This window comes from Hakea prostrata, chromosome 2, assembly GCF_041222555.1.
Source record: "Hakea prostrata isolate BN-2017 chromosome 2, UWA_Hpros_2, whole genome shotgun sequence".
NCBI classification, from domain to species: Eukaryota; Viridiplantae; Streptophyta; class Magnoliopsida; order Proteales; family Proteaceae; genus Hakea; species Hakea prostrata.
In genome coordinates, this window is record NC_142601.1 from 2,260,147 (window position 1) to 2,282,661 (window position 22,515).

At 40.1% G+C, this 22,515-nt stretch overlaps 1 protein-coding gene across 1 annotated transcript in view; it reads left to right on the forward strand.

The window, feature by feature from the left end:
• Positions 1–22,515, forward strand: part of LOC149023237 (RING-finger, DEAD-like helicase, PHD and SNF2 domain-containing protein) — an 82,553-nt gene that overhangs the window by 47,515 nt on the left and 12,523 nt on the right. The window contains exons 14-16 of the mRNA XM_089143790.1: positions 7,939–8,055; positions 9,400–9,645; positions 13,896–14,106. Coding sequence (XP_088999916.1) covers positions 7,939–8,055; positions 9,400–9,645; positions 13,896–14,106 — 574 coding nt within the window. The remainder of the gene's footprint in view (positions 1–7,938; positions 8,056–9,399; positions 9,646–13,895; positions 14,107–22,515) is intronic.

The window sequence follows — 22,515 nt, forward strand, 5'->3', positions numbered from 1 at the left end:
GAAAATAGAAAGGAAAGAAAAAAGAAATTTAGGGTTAGGGAATTTAGAAGCTTAGAAGATTAGATAAAGAAGAATTGGGGTTTGGAATAGTTCCACTTACTTTTGTTGAAGATCAGGTTGATTGATTAAATATATTATTGGGAGAAGATAACAAATCACATAAGAAAGGGAAGAAATTGTGTAGAGACAGATAGAGAGAGGTTGTTGTGGGGAGGGGGTTTTGGACATGCTATGTCATTTTACCTCACTAGCAGAAATAAAGAAAAGTCAGAATTCAATTCGTTGCTTAACTAAGCAATAACATCAATATTTATAGCCAAAATGACTTGCGTACAAGGAAAAAATTTCGATCGATATGGTAATTTCGACCTTGAAAAAGGTTGAAATTTCCATGTTTCGGTCGAAATTTCAACCGAAACTGGATACTTTTTATCTGACTCTTGAAAAGTCAATTTCAAGCCTCAAATGCACTCAAATTGATTTAGATTTTTGCATACTACCTATTTCAAGCATAATAAACACTATAGAACTACTAGTTTACCAAAAAACTACTGAAAATGTAACATCCAAGTATCCAACATTCCAAGTATATAGTACATGAATCAGAGAAGAAGCGGGAATGTTATTACTTACAAGTTACAAGTCTATTCTATTCAAGCCTCAAGGTCTCCCTCTTCCATCTGCACCCCATACAAATGACAATACAACTTCCATGATGTTTGCCCCATATAGTTTTGGACATAATCAACAACTGCATCTTTGTACGTGGCCTTATCCACATGCATAAGATTTCCTGACGGTGGAAAGTTGTGAATCTCCAAAGGAACTGGTGGTGGTGGGCCTTGTGGTTGTGGAATAGTGTGGAAGATCTGCTCAACAAATGAAAGAGCACCCTGGCTTTCAGGACTAGGAGAAGGATAAAGATACTTATAAGGTCCCAGTGGCTGACTCCGATAATCGACAGTGGGAGGGACACCATAAGCTCCATAGGCTGCTCCATAACCATAAGGCTCCACTAGTGGCTGACTGGCCTGACCCTGAATCTGATAGCCAGGAGGGACACCATATGGTCCATAACCATAAGTCGACTTGGTAGAACCAATACTCTCCACAACAGTATCATATGAGGACTGTGCAGGCCTATGCCATTCGGATCCTCTAGAGGTGGAGGAGTCTCTAGCATCATCAATGCTCATCGATCTCATAGATCCCACCAAGCTCTTGGCATCGGGTGGACGGTAGGACCCATATGATGGCGTGTCCTCTGTGCTCCAGCCGTGTTGTCTCCCCTTCCCATTCCTCATATATGTAGAGGAAACATTTTTGCCTCGAGATGCAGCTCCAGTGTGGTATGAATCCTGTGTCGCGTGGGTGAACTGACTCTCTCCTGTGAATCTCGATGGTCATCCTCCCCCCCTTGACTCTCACGTACTGCTGGTGGTAGTGGTGGTGGTGGTGGTCTGCCCCTAGGATCAGCTGAATCCTGATCACGAGGTCCCACACCCTCCTCATCCCCTCCATCATCACCGTCATCGCCATCGTCATCATCACCACCATCGTCGTCATCGCCTGAGGCTTGAGTCACCTCATCCTCAGTGTCGGACCAAAGAATCAAATCCTCACTCTGGGTGGATGCACTAGGGTGTGGCACGAAGGTACGGGCGGGCTCTACATGTGCCCTCCCCTCCTGGGCCATGTACTCATCCACATCAGCCCCCATCTCCTTTGCAATTTGTCTACTGGGACGACCTCCCTCCTCATCCAGCAATGGCTCTCCACTGTCCCTGATCCAGTCAACTACTGGGTTATCATCATCATCCATCTCAAATATGTCGGCCAACTCGATATTGGTGCTCTCTCTGTCCATCCCCTGTCTAATATGATCCTCTCTCAGTCTCATATTATAATGTATGTAGACATGGTCCTCTAGACGCTTCACACCCAATCGGTTGTGCCTCTTCGAGTGAATGAGGCTGAAGGTGCTCTAGTTTCGCTCACAACCAGTGGCAGAACATGTTTGGGAGAGCACTTTGCTTGCAATCCTACTCAAGTTGTGTGAATCACGTCCAAATTGCAACCACCACTCAGCTGCAACAAACATAGACTCCAAGTCATTTTAATACTTAAATAACTAAATTAAAGATAGAATATAATAATTAAATGTATAATGAAATAAATGAATGAACTTACCCGCAGGGGCGGTTTCCCGTTCCGCTAGGGCCACAGCATGACCGAAGCTCCCAGTGGCATCCCTAAAAGCCTTTATCTAATACATAAAGAGAAAAAACAATAACTAGTTACTAGGTTAATGACTTAGTATAAAACTATGAATTGTGAATATCAAATGATTCAAATCACTATCTCACCTCCATAAGGATGAGTGCTTGTTTAGTTGAATCCGGTTCGAACTTCTCCACTACAGTTTGGACAGCATCCATCAAATCTTGCCTCATCCCAAGATTGTCCTTGTAATGGTACTTGGGATTTAAATAGTATGCTGTGTAAGAAAGAGTATGTCATAAAATGGGAATAGTTAATGCTTAATAGTGTGATAACATAATGAAAATTAAATTAAATTAAATACTAGACTTAACAACTCACCAGCCTTATGGATGCTGCAACATAGACTCCCATCTAATGTCGATGATTTGAAGGACTTTCTTGTTGCCGCGTGGGTGGACCTGAGCAACTTGCTGCTTCATCCTCTCTATTGCAGCAAGTATGTGTGCTAGAGTAGGTTTTCTTTGCTGATCTACCATCCTCAACACATTCACCACAGGCTCAACCATCTTCACCACTATCCTCACATTGTGCCAGAAAGTCTCATCGAGTATAGTCAACTGTGCTCTCCTTCCTCCCACTGGTGAAGAACCCTCCCAGTTAAACCACTCCTCTGATGCAAACATACTCCTAAGGCCAGTCTTCTTACTCTTAAAGCTTTGCAGTGCTATTCAATTAGTAGCAAATCTGGTTATGCCTGGCCTCACTAACTCACCTTGACACTTGCCCCTCATCATCCTTAATGCATAGGTGTGGTTATATACATAGTTGTCAAGGCGTCTTGGTGGCCTTAGAGGGCCTGAGGCGATACTCGCCTCAGTTGGAGCCCATAAGGCTGTCGCCTCAGGCTCTTAGGCGTCGCCTCAGGCTCGCCTCAGACGCCTTGGACGCCTCAGACCCTGAGGCGACCGCCTTATGGGATTTTAAAAAACCACCATTTTTTATTCCAAATCAAAGGCCAAAAATAAATTGGAAATTAGATTCCAATTGGGAATAATCTAATGGCTGAATGCTTATACAAATGTTACATGGAATACATGGGATCATTTGTAACATTAATTCATTAACGTTTTGTAGCGGCCTTCGGTGATTTTGTTCACCATCTCAAGCGACGATATGTCGCCAACATGCTTTTTTTTCTTTTCTTTTGTGTTTTAACAATGTTATAAGTTGCTATTCGTTGTTTAATTTCTGTTTGGAGATTATTAACTGATTATTTACTTCTTTGTGACTTGCAAATTGCAATTAAAGTTTCTGTTGTGGTTCTTGTGACATAGCTACTTCTCTGTGACTTTCACGTGGTTGTTATTCATGTAATGTTCTGATGTCATACTCTGAACCTGCTATCTGATTACTGCATCCTATTGTACTCCAAGTAGTATTTGATTACTGTTGTTTAAAGGTCATTCAACATCTTTCATACTCTGAACCTGCTATCTGGTTACTGCATCCTATTCCTACTCCAAGTAGTATGATACTTGGAATTTATTTAGGACCTACTATGTGTGGTTTGTAGTATGTTGGATGACTTGAGGTAGGCTAAATGGCTAATATTAGTTTTTTTATTATATATAAGATAGGTTTATAATGAATTAGTGTATGAGATGTACACTAAAAAGTAAAAATTTCACTTAAAACGCCTCGACCGCCTCAAAAGCGCCTCGGAGGGTGCCTCATCGACTCATCGCCCCAATTAGCTAAAACCGCCTCGCATCGCCTCGTCGCCGTGACAACTATGATTATATATGAAGGTGCTAACATGTTGAGCTTGCTCCATAGTCTTCTTCACAAGCTTGACTTTTCCAATGTCCTTTAACATTAAGTCAATGCAGTGAGCAGCACAAGGAGTCCAAAAGAGCATATATCTGTCCATCCATTAAGGCATCAAGCCATCAATACAAAGTTATAAAGTGTACATGTATATGTGTAATGTAAATATATGTATTTACAAATGAAAATTAATACCATATGTTTAAATACCTGGAGTTCTCTTGCATCTTCAACCCAGCTTTCTTGTAGTTGGAGCCATTATCAGTCACAATTTGAACCACATTTTCCACTCCAACCTCCTTCACCACTTGCTTCAATGATTTGTAAATGTATTTTGCATCCTTTTTCTCACCGGATGCATCTACTGACTTGAGGAACACTGTCCTCCCATCACAATTCAACATGAAATTGATGATGGACTGTCTAGTGGGACTAGTCCAACCATCAGCCATCACAGTCACTCCATAATGATTCCACATGCGCTTTAATCCCTTAATGTACTCATTAAGTCCTCTTTATGCTTAGGCAAATACACATTATATATCTTATATGGAGTGGGGCCCTGTACAACACTCCCAGCCCTGCCTATCTCCTCAATCATATCTCTATAATAGGGCCCTTGGGCTGTATGTGCTGGAATACTATGGTAATAGGCCCATTTGGAGAAAGCCATCCCCACTTTTTCCTTCACACTCCCCCATAAGTGCTTTAACTTCCTCTGCTTTTGCTCAAGCCTCCTAAATAGGCCGGATCATTGCGAAGAATCTCAAGATCCGGATCTGTAGGATGTGTTGACGAAGCTCGACCCCTCGTAGGGGCCCGTGGGATAGGAGCCTCTTGCCTCACACTCTGAGTCCTCCTCATAGGGACTTGGGAGCCACCTGTGCCTCCTATACCTACTGGCTCTCTAGAGGACCCACAACCCAGACCCCTCTATTGCCTCCTCATGTCATCAATCCTCTGTTGCTCCCTACTCATCATCATCGCCCTCCTCAGCTGATCGGCCTATGGATCAGGGTCACTGTCTCCTGGCTCATCCCTACCATAATCCTCAGGATCTGGAAGGTCATCTAAGCAGGCATCCTCGAACTCATCCCTCTGTGATCTCTTCTCTTTCCTCTTTTGCTTTCCACCAGTAATATATGAGGCCATTGCCCTCTTGACGTTTTCGGGCACCTTTGGGCACCCTGTTACATCCCTGTTGCCACCAGCTAGATGCAGCTTCAATCTAGTGACCCCACCTCCTCCTATTTGTTTCTTACAATAGTTACACTCGCTCTTCCTCCCATCAGCTGTCAGTGGCCTCCTATGTTCCCAAGCTATATCTGACATCTTTAAAAGAGAGTGCCTGATACAAGAAACACACACTAAGTATCTTGAAAAGCTCCACAATATGCTCCAAAAATGACATACATGCTTCTAATAATAACCTCCTATTTTTAAATATAAAAAATATATGTATAACTATATAAGTATTTTTTTAATATATGAATAATTTTAAAATATATAAAATACACACAAACTATCTTAAAAATATCCACAACATGCTCCAAAAATTGCATACATGCTTCCACTAATACTCCACTATTTTAAAATTTAAAACAGAAATTAATTAGTTTTTTTTTAATATTTAAATATAATTTTTAATTATTTAAATATACATTAAATACAGTAAAATTACATAATTAACAGAAAAGAAATTAATTCAACACCATCACAGCAATATGGTGTCTCAACTCTCACATACATTCATTTGAAGCTTATACATGTATTATACATATAAATTTTTAGCAATATACATAATTTAGTAAATAACTTTTAATAACAGAAAAATAAAAAAATAGTAGGAAGAGTCAAAAAATAATTTTGACACTACAAATTCATAGATCAACACTCTAAAGTAAACATACATAAATTTGGAAGCAATCTAACATGATTTAAGGCACAAATGGAAAAAAAAAAAAAAAAGAGGAAGTTGGTTACTCACCTTGCAAGATTTGAGAAAATGCACAAATGGAGGAGCAAATCAAGTGTTTGAAGGAAATGGAATACTAGAAATTAGGTGTAGAAGGGGATGAAAGCAAGAGAAATTAGCAAAAATTTCCAAAGGAGGTCGAAATGCAGAGGGCGATATCGCTCAGTAGGTCGAAATAGCGTTGATAGGTCGAAAAGTGGCTCGGTTTGGACACTTTATAAGCTGCGCATGTAACATTTCGGTCCGATATGGTATCGGGCCGAAATATTGACTCGTATCGACCGATATAACGATATGTACACTTTTTGTTCCTACAACTACATTTCGTTTCGATTTCAATTTTTACAGACATTTCGATCGATATATCGACCATATCGATCGAATTTTGTTCCATGCTTGCGTAGTTTCAAACTCAAATTAGGACTCAGAATTAGAAATTGACTCCAAGATAGATTCCTATGCTAAAATAGAAGGGCCTGACCTAATCCTTAACCTATTAAGTAACCTAAGTTGACTAGGAAATTGATATAATAAAGGAAACACATCTAAAACAGGACTCTAACCAAATTAATGAAATAAATTTCGTTTTCCTAGTTTCTACCCATTAAATTGGCCAATTACAAAGTAAACCCAAGGAATGAAAGGCCAAATCCATATGGAAAGAAGCTCAATTTGAAGATGATTCTGCATCACCAACCCTTCCATCACTACCCAGTCTGGATCCATCTCTCTTGAACCAGGCCCATCTCCCATCCTCTCCTGGCTTGTCTCCCATAGCCTGTTCCTTATATCCATTTGTTCCTCATGTCCTTCTACTAATCCAGTTGACCCTCCTCCCACCTTGACCCCCTTGTTTTCAAACTTGTCTTCCAAACTTAGTCTGGCTTTTCCTTCACTGAAGCGATCTCCCCAGGCCAATTATTTTCTGCTTTCTTCCGAGATATCATCTCCCTCTGCTCCCCCATCCAACCCCTAAAATTGCCATTTCCTACTTGGCCCGTGTCTGATCCAGTAATTGAGTTTGGATATCAAAGACAATACTCTTTGTTGCAGAATCCTGGATCCTGGTTTGTGTACTTGTTATGTTGGCCTAGTTGGCAACCCCATTCCCGTTCTTGATCTTACTGTTAAGGGTTTGCTAGTTTGGGCTGTTTCAGGATCTGTAGCTTTTTTTTTGAGGTCAAGCTAGTTCCTTAGCACTGATTGTAGTGTTCCTCTTACCAAACCCCACCCTTCCAAAAAAATTGAAAAAAAAAAAAAAAAAAGAAAAAGGAAAAATGGTTTTTTCTGTCCATTGGCGCTTATAAATGCCACCAGGTGTTTCCAAATCTGGTGCTGCTAAAATATTTGTTCTACTTGTTCCAAATTGGAGCCACTTATTGATAGGGAGTGGTAAGATATGTACCACAGTCCGTGCGTTGATATGGTTAGTAGTTTGCTGTTATTTGTAGTCTTCCATTGCTCTTGTAATTAGACATTGACGACTTGTAAGGTTATTAACAGTCTAATTGCTAAGTAACAATAAACTGTCGGACACCGCAATAGTGTGTTGGATATATCGTATTTCAGCAATTATTCTCTCCTTCTTCCATAGTTCTCCCTCTGACTTCATTGCAGCTCTTGATTTCGGACTTTTGGTTTGTTATAACACACATCAACGCTTAACTTTTTAATAAATAAAGTCATCAAGTACCCACTGGATTCCCAGCCTTACTGTGTTTGTATCATGTCAATGTGCACACATGTTTGGATGCACTTCCCCATACTTTTGGATTTTGTGCAGAATTTCATTCTTAAAGTCCTGTGACTATTAATTTCTCTTAATTGACTATCAAACTGAGCTTTTGTGATAGCAATCAATCTACTCCTTCATTTCTCATCTTGTTAATATTTGCTTATATATTGTGTATCAGGTATCAAGATTTCCATCTGAATTGGAGATTATCCTTAAGATTATCAAGAGTTATTCCAAAGCTCATTTAGGGAGACAGGGGATGTCAGCTGCTTCAAAGCATCTGCGTCTAGTTGAGGTATTGCCTTTGAGATGTTTTTCTTTTTTGCAGTACCTTTGTTTTACGTACAGGTTGTTCTCCCATTTTTTCACAAGAAGAATTTGCAGTTTGTCTTCCTTGATAAGCATCATAGAGAGAATCTTTCATTTACTCTCAGCAAACCAGAAGAATATATCTTGCCTTGAATGTGGCATTGTGTCAAAGTAGAATATTTGCTATTGCTAAGAGGATTATAGGTTTTGACCTTTATTAGTAATTAAAACCTTTTCAGTTCCTTAGTCATTCTTCCGGTACCTAGACTTCCCCTCGAATAGCTTGAGGAGGTCCAGAAGCCAGTTCCAGTCTATTCCTTAATCTCATGCTTCTAGAACTTAATCTTGACCCCCTTTGCAATTGCTGAGCGTCTTTTTTTTTTGGGTGGGGGGGGGGGGGGGGGTTGGGTGCAGAGGACTGGAGGAGTGTTGAAACCAACAGCAAATTTGGGTGGAAATCTTAAAATTACATTAGCATTCTAAGATATACCAACATCTCAAGATATCACCAAGATATGAACTTGTATGCAATCTCGTCTCGTTTCAGTCAGACAAAAAAGGGGAGACTTTACGGAGATCTTTCCGAGTTCTTGTACTATCCCTGATCCTTGTGCAACTAGATCACTGGAACTGTTTTGTGCTGTGATGCTTTTAATTGCATGAACTTAGAAAAGCAGATGTCCTTCACTTGGTATCAGAAAAAGCCATTCCATGGAATCCCTTGTATTCTTCGCCAACTACTAAACCTTCTTGCCACATAGCAGTAACTGATACTCTTGCCATTATCCTCTCAGCGAAGTATGAGTGCTTCCAAACATGAGGTTTCCCTGAATAATTTTTTCCCATTCTTTTTCCCGGAATTTGGCTTTCGTAGTGACACATTAAGGTGTAGGAGACTATGAGGTGTCTAGTAAAACCAATCCCACTGCTTCTGGTGGCATAGATATCATTTCCCTCTTACAATTCCTGTTAGGTTGGTTTGTCATCTATACAGGGTTTGAAATCCTGGTTTCAATTCTAATACTCAATTTTCTTTGCCTGTACTGACTGGATGATAGTTTTTACACTATTGGTTGTCCGCCATGTAGAGGAGAAATGCTTCCTAACTTCTAAGTGAATAAGCAAATGATATAAAGAGAAGGACCAAAGTAGCGATGCCCTGTCACATGTTTTTGTCCAAGTCTCTAATAAATAACATTAAATGATCTTTATTTCATTGCCATTTTCTTGTCTTCTTTTTTTGTCTGGAATTACCACTCAAATTTAGACTACATTGAAGCAAGAAACCTTCTCTCAGTGATCATCAACTTGTTATTTTTTTTTGGTTAAGGCTATGAAGAAGGAATATACCCTTGCAAGGTCCTTGGCAACTGTTCAAGCTCAAGTCTTGTGTGCTCATGATGAGATAAAGATGGCCACATCACGGTTGCGCCTGAGGAACAGTGAGACTGAAGCTGCATCCATTGATGCTTTATGTTCAGAAGAACTAATTGCAGCTAGTGTGGAGTTCTCGAATGAAAAGTTCATGTATTTAGCCTCATTGTCACGTATAAAAGGCCAACTTCGTTATTTGAAGGTATAACTGTAAACCATTGCTCAAGTTGTTTTTATGCACTTATGATGCCACTACATCAAATAAATGTAAACCATTGCTCAAGTTGTTTTTATGCACCTATGACGCCACTAAATTTTATTTTATTTTGCATGATTTGAACTTATGGAATTTTATGAATCACCAGATAGATACTAAGGTTTCAGATTCATTGCCAAATATATACTCATGAATTAATGTCTCACCTGTTACCAGTTAAATTGACATAGAAAAATTTGAATATACGGCTCTAACTCTCCTATGGAAAATTTCCAGACCACTCTCAGTATCCCACATTTTACCAAAACATCAAACTCAGCCCTGTGCTATACGGGTCCTCACAAAACATAGTAGGTAAGCGTGCCTGAAAATTAGATGCATGGAGAAATTCATGACTGCAGAAATGAGAGAGGAGAAATGGGAAATGAGATAACAAAGTAAGAGGAAAGAGCCACAGCTTGGTATGTCATGAAAATCTCAGCCAAAAGAGGCTGGCAAATTGGATGCTTGCCCAATTTGCCCTCCAGAAGGCTCTATCTGAAGTCATCCTTCGCACAAAACCTAGAGTATGCATATCATCCTTCCACCTCTCCTAGGGTCATATCTAGGGAAACAAGTTTCCTGCAAAATGCAAGGTCAGAATCTAATCAAACCACAGCTGCGATATTTGGATTTATAGGGGAATGATTGGATGGGTCAATTGACAAAGTCTCAACTGTAGACTTTGGGGGCTTGTCCCGCATTATATTTCAAGCATACTTGTTCAAGTTGTCTAACCAACAACAACAGTAACCTTATTACAACTAAACGGTCTTGATCACATGCATTTGGTAGAGGTTATGACCATGGAACAAAACTCGCACGAAACCTGGAAATTTCGCGCGAAATTTCCCATTTTTGTAAATGGGAAGCGAAACTATAAGGGAACAAAAAAGAGTTTATGGTTCCCTAGAAACTTGGGAAAATTTGACTAAACCATGCTAAACTAGGAAATTTCCCCCAACCTGGTCGAAACGTGGGGGGAAAAATTTGAGGGAAATTCAAGTTTCAACTTTTTGAAAATGGGAAATTTCGTAGAAACCTGCAAGTTTCACTAGGTTTTAAGGGGTATTTTGGGGTGGGACTCTGCATATAAGCTATGAAGAGTATAAATAACACATTGGCACTCTGTTGTGGTTTCCCCAAATTTTTTTATCTTTTTCTTTCGTTCATGTTTCCCAAATACGACTACCCACACACCCTCCATCAGGTCTTCCCTACCCAAATTGTGTACTCCCTCAGGCTGGTTATCTTAGGCATGTTGGTGACCAGACTTATAGAGCTACAATTGTCGATTACCTCGACAACCCTAGGGGCACATGCATAACATGTCATGGGATGTTTATGTTTGTTGGTCGGAGGAGAGGATGTTACAGGCACAGTACTACTCGGCTCACAAGATGGATCCGCCAAGGCACTCCTCTTGGCATTGAGTTGCACTTCCCTTTTATTGGTTGTTACTTTGTATTTGATGTTTAGAACTTAGAAGTTATTTATTGAATGCTACGTACTTAAATAGTTAAGTTTATAGAGTATTTGTTGGAAAACTTTACATTGATGATATGTATTTTGTATTTGATGTTTTGAACTTAGAAGTTATATATTGAATGCTATGTACTTAGGTAGTTAAGTTTATAGTGTATTTGTTGGAAAACTTTACATTGATGTTATGTATTTTGAATGACATATCTACATTGACTTTTTTAGCAAAATAAATGTGCGAATGTGTTATTTACACTCTAATTAGCTTATATGCAGAGTCCCACTACAAAATACCCCTAAAACCTATCAAAACATGATGTCAAATTTTGCAGGAAAAAGTCCCACGTTTCCATGAAATTTCCCTTTGTCACAAGGTCGAAACTTGAGTTTCCCTCGAATTTTTTTCCATGGCTATGACTACTTCAAGCTGTCCGACCATAGTTGTAATTTCAAACAGTTTTTAAAGCACACATGGAGAGATTGGATGGATAAGAAATTATCTTATGTTACAAAATATTTACAATGTCCAGTAATTTGAAATCTAATGAGCTGCTGCATGGGGACAGTGTTGCATGTGTAAATTGATGGGTTAGAGGGAGCATAACTTTGTTGTCTAGTCTTTCACTGTTCTGTTTAAATTGGTCATTGTCATAATCCCATGTAATTTATTGGTTACAAGTTCTATTTAAACTGTTACTGTGGAGATTGGACAATGTCTTTTGGATGTTTTTGCTCTGCCTATGTGTTTCTATGATTATTTTCGAGTATTCTCGTAGTTTTAATTGAAGTTTGCCTTTCTTTCTTATTGTTTGGTGGTAACCTTATGTTGACAACTGGAGTAAGGCAGGTTTACCATTAGCATGCATGAACTTTTGTAAAATATCATGTAACCTTGATTTAAGTCTTCCTTGCCCTTCCAATAAGCATGCAGGGGGTTCATTTACAAGATTATCAATTCACATACTCAGTCAATTTAGTGGGTACTTAGAGTTTCAAATTCCATACATGGTATGCTGACCCGGTAAGGTTAGAGTTCAACCCTTCCTCCCCTTCTCTTTTCTTCCCCACACAAGAAAAACCTCAAAAGAAAATTCTCCATCCCAACACCTGGATAGCTGGACCCTACTTTTACTGACTTGTGGCTTTTAGCCAGCAGCTTTCTTTCACTATCTGTCACTTTTTTATTTCAAATCATTATCAGCCCACTCTTTTAGATGTCTTTGAAATTATAATCTTCATTTTCTGTTTTTTGTGATGTTTGCTTGCGGAATTATCCTGTTCTATCTTTTAGGCCTCAAAGATCTATCTAATGAGCAGCATGAAATTTTCTGTTTGCATTTGGTTATATTCATATTAATATTGTTGGTCTCCAGGTCCTTTTATTTTTTTTTTTTGGATGAATAAATAATACATTAAAGCAGCCTCTAAGGAGGAAAATATGAAGTAGGAAATTGGGGGGGGGGGGGGAAGAGAAGTGGGGAGCAACCACAATTCATATGGCCGTGGGGGTATGCAATATGGACGAGTCCAAGCCCCTGGTAACAAGGAATATCCTTTTCTTTTTCTTTTTCTTTTTTTTTGGGTGGGTGGGGGGGGGCGGTTTGGAGGGGGGAATCTTGGCCCTAACATATAGATGGCCATCCAAATCTGATTAATAGACCGGGATTTGGATGACCATCTATGGAGGCTATGCTCATACTGGATGTCGGAGATGGATATCATTGAATAGAAGATGAGCAATGGTATCATAAATAGTAGAACGAGCAAGTTTGTCCATCACTCAACTCTTGTTGAAAGGTAGGGGGTGTCTAAAACGAGGCCAAGTGGAGGCAAGCCCTAGTTTCCAGATAGATTCATTGAAGAGGCAGGAGAAAAAGAGGCGATGAATGTCTTCCTTGGTATGGTCGTAGAAAACACAGAGGGTTGGCAACAGGGGTATAGCAAACCTCTTGTCTTTTCTTCGCCCATACTGAGGAAGATAGTCATCACCTCCTGGCCAACCTGTCTTTTCTGCGACCATACTTAGGAAGACATCCATCACCTCCTTTTCTCCTACCCCTTCAGTAAATCTATCTGGGCCCTTGGCCTTGTGTCCATTTGGGCCTGTTGCAGACACCCTCTCCCGTTTGACGAGGAATGTCATTGGCTAGTGGACAAATTTATTGGCTCTACTATTTGTGACACTGCTGCTCGTCTAGTGTTCTCTGCTACCATCTCCCACATCTGATACTAGCATAACCTCTAGATGTTCTTCCAAATCCTGCTCTATTGATCAGATTTGGAAGGCCATCTGTAGAGATGTCAATGCCAATATTCACCTTTGCCTCCCAAACCCCTAGTAGACACCCCAAGGAACATTTCTTGTTGGTCTGCAGGTCTTAAACAACATATAGTTTTGACTTTGGGGAAATCTGTGCAATAGTAGGCATCCTTATTCATTTAGGTTACTGGAAAAGGATTAGGATAAGGATCCAGTGTTACAGGTCTATCCTAGTCTCCTAGATAGGGTGACAGATCAGCTGGTTTGTATTGTTTGGTTTTGTAGAGTATAGTCATTTGGTGTAAAATTTCTAATGGATCTTCTTAATACTTTGATGATTCTATCTTAGGGGAAGTTCATGCTCCCATCCAATGCTTTTGGTCTTGAGAGTGCAGATTTAGTCATATGAGTTGAATTTTGGGTCCTTGTACTTACTTAAACAATATCTTTTCAGGGACTAGTTCAGTCTAAGCAAAATGTACATCCGAAGAACCTTGATGCTACATCTGTGCCTCAAGGTGCAGTAGAATCAGATGCTGCTGATTCTGCAATTGAACAAATTGAACATGTCTGTAGAGCTGATGATGAGGCATGCCCTGTTTGTCAAGAAAAACTCGACAATCAGAAAATGGTATTTCAGTGTGGGCATGTCACTTGTTGGAAATGTAAGTCTAATGATCATCTTCAAGTTCCATTTTCATTTCTTACAGCTTCATTCAGAGGCCTTGTACTTGAGGTAGAAGGCTAGCGTCCAGTAAAACCTGGTGGTGAGGCTAGTAGTCACCATGAACCACCAGTCCCACCCAGTGGGATTGTCTGGGGAAGAATAAAAAGATAGACCCGGAATTGACATAAACTATGGGAAATGTGGCCCTTGCTTCTGCACCTTGAGTCCTTGACCTTCACGCAAGATGGCGGACTGTTGCCTTGTGTCATGGCCTCAAATTGTCAACAACCTCCCCCCCCCCCCCCACACACACACAAAAAAAAAAAAAGAAGGAATGATGCTCTGACAAATTCCCATACACACAAAACAAATCCCACGTTGACCATCTTCAGCTGGGTCTTGGCCCTCTTGGGCATATATATGGGGAAGGAACCCCCAAAATGGCTGTATCTTTTTTTTTTTTTTTTTTTGGGGGGGGGGGGGGGGGGTGTGGCCCAACTCGTGGTATCAGACAACCATACCAACCCAGGAGCACTAAAGATGTGCATTGGGGGGGGGGTGTTGTATTGTGGTCCCACATGGGGGTGTGGCCATGTGGCAGTGTGGGTCCTGCCGTCCTGTAATAATATTAAGATTTGAGAATTCAACATTTGAGAGAAGATGAAGTGAAAGGAAAAAGAAAGGGATGACAAATTGCAATGTGAGGAAACAATTTATTTTAGTCTAATTTCAAAATGAAATAACTAAAGACAAATGAGCTATTAGATATGATCTATGGTATACTGCCCAATGGAACTTATCCCATGATACACAATTTAATGCTCCCCCTCAAGCTGTATATCTGCTATCCTGAGCTTGGAATGTGATCCCAGGTTGGCAGGTTCAATACCTTAATTACAGGTTCACTATGGACCACAAGAATGATAGACATTCATCAGGTTTCAATGGTAAAGCTGTAAGTTTTTGAAGCAGATGGCTACTTAAAAAGTAACTAAATATTAGCTGGGATATATCTGGTATTTATGTTTTTAAAGGAATTGACAATTCTGGAGATTAAGGAACAGTGTTAATAAACAGAATTGAAGTTCAGAAATGGGTATTGTCACTAAAGATAATAACCCTTATTTGTAAATTTTGGCAGCTTACCTCTTTAATCCTGAGAATAATAACAGGGGCAGTTCACAGTTGGGCACAAGAGAAGTACTTGAACAGCATGTTAGTATCTGTCTCAAAAGTCAAAAAGATTTGAAATCCCAGATTTGTTGGTACCTTATCTGTTGGATGGATCCAAACCGCTGCAGTTATAAAAAATTAAAAATCACTTGGTACTTGGATTGCGTATCTATGAAATTAGGAATCAGCAGTATTTGCAGGTCTAATCGGAGCTAATGTTCCTAGTGGGATCAGTTCCCACGACTGTAAGTCCTACTGTCTCTGATCATCCAGGTGAGTACACATGTTTGCAAAAAATCCAGAACTAATAGATGACTCTGGATGGAGTTTGATTAAATTGACTGGATATGTTAGAAAACTCACAGAGCAAGGCATATTATTGAAGGGTAAAGGGTTAAAAGAAAATATAAGATAAGGGATAAGGGATAATGCTCAGCAGAAAGGGGGGATATGAGAGAGAGAGAGAGAGAGGATCCGAAAGGGGAAAAGACCAGCAAAGGCATCTCTTGGCAGAAAAAGGGTATACTTTTTATTTGAATCCACAAAGGGCATACAAACTATGCTGCTTTCCAATTTTTCTTTGGCAAAATGCCTATCAAGTCCACATGCTTTCTCTTGTCATGTTGCACTGGATTATTGGCGATGCTTATGGTTGCTTTGTTGTCATAGTGGAGCATCATAAGAAGGGCACTAGCACACCCAGATCTCTAGTAGACTACGTAATTATAAATTTATAATAACTCACAAACCTCTTAAGCCATAGATCAGAATTTTTAGCACTAGACCTTGCAACAACATTTTTCTTTTTGCTATGCTAGGTAACAAGATTCTCACCACCAAAAGTACAGTCCTGAGGTGGACTTCCAATCAAGTGAACCTCCGCTGTCTGCATCAATGTAGGCTTTAATGCAGAGATGATAATGTGGTGACAGAAGAACTCACTTGCCTGGAGCTGATTTCAGGCCATGAAGAACTCAAAAGAGAGCAAACATGTGATTGGAATATGGATCATACATGAACTGACTAAGGTTGTTTATGAGGCAGGTAGATTAGCTGTCACTTCGATCGCTAATAACGTCCTTAATCAGCAGGTTCCCTTATTAATCCTTCAGCCACTAGCAACTTGTAGAGAAGTATCACTTGGATGACAACCCAGTGAGCCTATTTCTTATAATAACTCTAGTGCGTACTTTCTCTGGGGTAGAAATATGCCTTTAGCTGAATGTGCAACTTCGATCCCTAGAAAACTTATGACCCAGGAATTTTTCTTTTTTTTGTTTCAATTTTCAATATTTCTTCACCATCATTACCTGTCACATCTGTATTGTCAACATTGACAATTGGAATGGTAACCTGGGGATGTGTCCTTTTAAGCAGGTGGGATCAGCATTACTCTACTTTTATCTTGTTGACACTATCACTTAATGGAATCTACCAAACCACGTCTAAGATGACTGCTTTAGCCCATATAGTGCACGTCAGAGTTTGCATACTTTTTGTTTGGTCTTGTCATCAGAGAACCAAGAGGAATTTCCATGGGGACTTCTTCTGGTTCTCCATGTAAAAAGGCATTCGTCACAACTAACTGTTGGAAATCCTAGCCCAAGTTAATAGGTGCAAGTAATACTACGATAATTATCAGCTTTACAAGTGCAAAAGTCTCTTGATATTCAATTCCAAAAGTCTGAGTGAATCCTTTGGTCACTAGTCTAGATTTGCGTCAATTTACAAATCCATCACTGTTTTACTTCACAACAATCACCTATTTGCAACTAATAGGTCACTTGCCCAGAGGAAGAATGACAAGCTCCTAAGTCCCATTTTTATAAAGTGCTTTCATTTCTTCCAAAGTTGCTGCCTTCCACTTAGGATCTAGGTATGCCTCCTACCACTTTTGTGGAACAGGCATAAAAGATCAGAAAGACACAAAACTATGATAGAAAGGTGAAAGAAGTCAAGGAGACTACATAGGATATGGGATAAGTGCATGTCCTAACACCCTTTCAATAGGTTGTTCAAGAGAAAGATCCTTACTGGGATATGGAGCAGGTGGAGATTGAAGCTCTAGTTCTGAAGAGGATTTTTGTAATGGTAAAGGAGCTTTGGTAGTGGTCACTTGACGACACCTAAGAACATATGACTTCAAAATGTTATTACCTGGAGTTTGTTGCTCATGTGTCTTCAAGGAACCTCTACTAGGAGTCTACTGCTCCCCCTCACTTGGTACTTCTTGCTGATCTGTCAGTGGCTGCTCTGGTAGTTTTGTAGGTGGATGCTCTATTAGTGACTTCTCTGTAAGTGGCTACCTTGACTATTCCATTCATCCCAAGAGAGTTGTTGAGTTATAGTAGGATGAGGCTTAATGAAAGATGACATCTATGGAAACAAAAAACTTGCAAGATGGTGGATTGTAGCAGTGGTAGCCCTTTTGGGAAGGAGAATATCCCACAAAGATACATTGAATGCTTCGTGAATCTTGGAACATTCCAGGTTGTCATAAGTGCATAGGCAACCTCCAATAAGTGTCGTTTTTCTTCTTTCAGTCATGCCATTTTGAGCAGGAGTATCAACACAGCTGGTCTGATGGAGAATACCATGATCTACCAACTACCAAGTATGGTTGAAAAGTATGCTTCATATATTCTCTGCCATTATTGTTGCTCTGATCTTGCAGTCGAATGGATTTATATTATCTTATGAAATAGTTGGAAACACTAAAAGACTTCACTCTTGTGACATACCGAGTATACCCTAGTGACACGAGTATGGGAGTCAATTGAGATTACAGGTCAACAAGGAACCAATTTGGGTCAAAATCTTGGCTTTTTTGGATATCAAGATGAAACTTGTGGTGAATCGACCCCTACGAGATTTCATAGGTTTCGACTAGGTTCGCCAAGTTTCACAACTTTCACCAGGGCTATTTTGACCCCCCCCCCCCCAAAAAAAAAAAAAAAAAAAGAATCCCTTTTTTCTTATTTTTTGTGCTTTCAACACATTTTTCACCCAATTTCAGTCACTCATTTGCGTTCCATCACACCATTTGATCCTCTTGTGGGTATTTTGGAAGATTTTTGCAACGTTTGTTCTAGACTTTGCTTCTTCTTCTTCTTCTTTTTATTTTTATTTTTTATTTTGTTGGGGTGCTTTATGGATGGCCTAAACGATCTTGTATGGGTATGAGATTAATATATGTTTAGTCTAGGACTATGATCTATGATTTTTTTTTTTCAATCCTAGAAAGTTTGTATTTCTCAGAACCTCTCATGTGTTAGTATACTTGAATGATAAATTTTTATTGGTTTTTTTAGCAAAATATCAGTTCCATTGTGTCCATTATGCTTTAAATAGGTAGTATGCAAGAAATCAGATGAAAAACCATTAAAAAAGGGTCGAAACTTGCTACCAAAACTCGCAAGGAAAAGTTCCAAGTTTCAATTGAAATTTTGGTCGCAACCATGGTGGGAGATCTCGCCACTCAGAAATACCGAGATCTCGACCAAGATGGCGAGATCTCGGTCGAGATATGCCAGAAAATTGGCGGTAGTCTTGGTAGCCCATCTCGGTGAGTTTTAGGGCTCTGGTTGGGCTGAAACTTGGTATTTAGCCTATTTAAGGCCTTTTGAACACATTGGTGGCCTTAGATTTGTGAGAAAATAACCCTAACTATTTCTCCTACGTCGACCCTATGTGTAAAACCGAAATTCTGTGAAATGCAAAGTTAGAGTCTTAGAGAATAGAGATTATAGATATAGAGTTAGAGACAACATGTAATGTAATTATGTAAAGATATCAAGTAATTCAAGACTTCAAGTTAATGAGTTATCATTTATCAACCATCAAGTATCAAATACAAATATACAATAACATTACACATCAAGTATTCAAGAATCAAGTCAACAAGTGATCAAAGTTCAAACTTCAAACTATCAAAGATTCAAAGTAATAAATTGTTAAACACTTAAATGTCTTCAAAATTTTACAACCATAACTCCATAAGAATTAAGAAGATTACAACTTACAACTTACAAGTTACAAGACTAAGAGTATCACTCAACATTCCGCATCAATTGATTCTGAACGGTGGCCACATATGACTCCCAAGTCAATTGATCACTGAAGTATGTCACATATCGGTTTATATGATCATTATATGTTTGCATGTCAGAATACAAGAGGAATAGCAGTCTGGGATAACCGTCAATCGTGGGTGGGTGAAAGAGCCATTGTTGTTGTTGTTGTTGTTCATATAGTTGTTGAGTATTTGGGTACGGGTTTCTAAACCACTCATTTAACAACCCACCTTCACTCCCATATGCATACTCTCCAGGTGAAGGGTCTTGAGGAATAGTATGACCTCCATAAGAAGAATACCCACTGTAATCTGACCCGGTGCTGTGATCCCCGTATTGGTACCCCGATGATAGGCTCTGCTGTTGTGAATCACTCTGATCTAGGCTCATGCTTCCCATGTTCAATTCAAGATCATGCATGCTCGCATCATCATTTGGTTGCCCCTGCCCTTGCTTTGATCTGCTCTTCCGACTCCTACTATAAGTCCGAGAGATAGGGGAACTGTGGCTCACATGTGTCGGATGACTCGGACTTGGTGGAGGTGAGTCAGGTGACTCCCTTTGTTGACGCCGACTTCCACCGTAAACACGACCAGCCCGACTGCCTCCATGACTCGAACTCGATGTCTGATTTGGGCCACTTGGCCGTCTGGTATGAGTGGTATCATCGGCATCATCATCTGAATCCCCACTACTAGTTGTCACCTCAGTTGTTTGAAGTCGACCAGGTGGCTCCACAAATGGTACAGCTGATCCTTCTGATGCCGCTACAGCAGCCTGACCCTCATCAGAAGATAGGTGCTCGACCACAAGATCTGGGCCCACAAAGAGCAAGCAATGGTAGGATCAGCTGCCCTTCCGGCCCATCCAAAGACCGGGCCACCTCGATCCCTAACCCACCGATATATGACATCATCTTCCTCATCTTCGCGGGGGCTCGTGGAATATATCAGTCAACTCAATCGGTTCACGATTGTCGTCATCTATATTATCTTGTATGTGCCCTACTCTCAATCTCATGTTGTAATGCACATACACCAAGTTCTCGAGCCTCTTACTCCCCAACTGTTCCGTACCTTACTATGGATGAGCGAGAAGGTGCTCCGGTTCCTCTCGCAACCGGAGGATGAGCAAGTCTCGTGAGAGTACTTTAATTGCTATATCCCCGAGATTTGGCGCACTAATTCCATATAGAAACCACTAGTCACTGCATAACCAAAAATAAGAATGCATTAGGCAAGCAAATCTTTATATTTATATAACTTATCAGTTATCATTTATAAAGTTATAGACTTATAGTCTATAGACTTATAGACTTAATGACTTATAGAGTAGTGAACTATTTACCAGGATCAGTTTTTTTCCTAGTTGCAACTGCAGAAGGCTTTCCAAAACTCCCAGAGGCATCCCTGAACTCCCTGATCTGTACACCAATTCTTCAATTATTGTATTATGTATATGCTTAATGGCTAATGCACTAATGCAAGAAGTTGAAGAAACAATTGAATAAGTTCTCACCTCTCCATTAATTGTCCCTTGCATGATGGGATTTGACACAAGCTTCTCCACCACCTCTTGCACCGTGATCATCAACTTTACATCAAGCCCCAGATCATTCTTGTAATGGTACTTTGGGTTGAGGTAGTAAGCTTGCATTGTGGAAATAAAAAATTTGGTTAGTGACTTAGTGATTTGGTTGTTTACTAACTTACTTGTTTATAAATTATAAGTTATAAGTTATAACAAATAAAGAATTTAAATTAAAGTATACAACAAAAACTTAAAGACTTAAAAGTGACTCACCAGCCAAGTGCAAAGGATGCATCAAGTGCATCTCCCATCTATTATCGATGATCCTCTCGTAGGATTTAAAGGTGCTAGGGGCAGCAGCTCTAACCAACTCTTTCATTTGCTGGAGGGCAGCATATATGTGGGGCATTGTGGGCTTCTTCTCCGAATCCACCATCCTTAAAACAAACACAATAGGCTCTATAATGCCCAGTGTCCTATTCAGCTGCCTCCAAAAGGAATCATTAGCAATGGTTTGTTGGGCTAGTAATGCATCAGGATGGCTAGATCCACGCCAACCAAACCACTCCTCACTTGCAAACATGTGCCAAAGACCCACCACTTTCTTCTGGAAGCTTTTCAGAGCTACATAGTTGGTGGCGAATCTAGTCAATCCAGTCCGACTAGATCACCCTTACCAGTGGTTCCTCATCATCTTCAGCACATAACCATGGTTATAAATAAAATTACTTACCCTTCTAGCCCTCTCAACCACAGTACTGATTGACTTTCTTTTCCCCAAGTCCTTCAACATAAGATCAATCGAATGAGCAGCACATGGTGTCCAAAAGAGGTGGATCCTGCTGCTCTTCTTCCTCATCAACATTTCACCAGCTTTTTTGAAGTTTGCACCATTATCTGTGACAATTTGGACAACATTCTTTGGCCCTACCTCGAGGACCACCTCCCTAAGAAGCTTGTAAAGGTAGTCAGCATCTTTGATCTTATCTGAGGCATCCACTGACTTGAGGAAGGAGGTCTTTCCATTGCAGCTCACCATGAAATTAATGATGGACTGTCTAGTAGGACCAGTCCATCCATCAACCATCACAGTAACACCATATGTACTCCATTGTTCTTTTAATGATTCAATGTATTCATCCACCTCCTGCTTTACCTTGGGTAAATATTTATTCATTACTTCCCAAGCTGTTGGGCCTTTAACCCCTACACCTGCCCTAGCAACTGCATTGATCATCCCCTGATAGTATGGTGTTTTGGCTACATTGGGTGCAATGTTGTTATAGAGCATGAATTTGCTGATTGATAACCTAGCTTCCTCCTCCCTACTGCCTTCTCTACCTCCAACAAACATATAGGGAATGCTTCTTTGATAGATGTCTTGTTGGTTGAAGAGGGAGGGGTCTTGGTCAAATGTGGAATCATAATGTGTAGTCTTCCTCCTCCTCCTTTCGGTCCTCTTAGTCTCAGTTCCCTGAAAACTATGTCTAGGTGGCATGGATGCCCCCGACCCCGAACCACCGCTCCCCTTGTTTGTTCATATTGCCTCACACTATCAGCATGTAAGGACTGTCTCGCTAGCTTCCATTGCAGCCTTCATCTGTCTCCATTCGGCTCGTGACTCAACACCC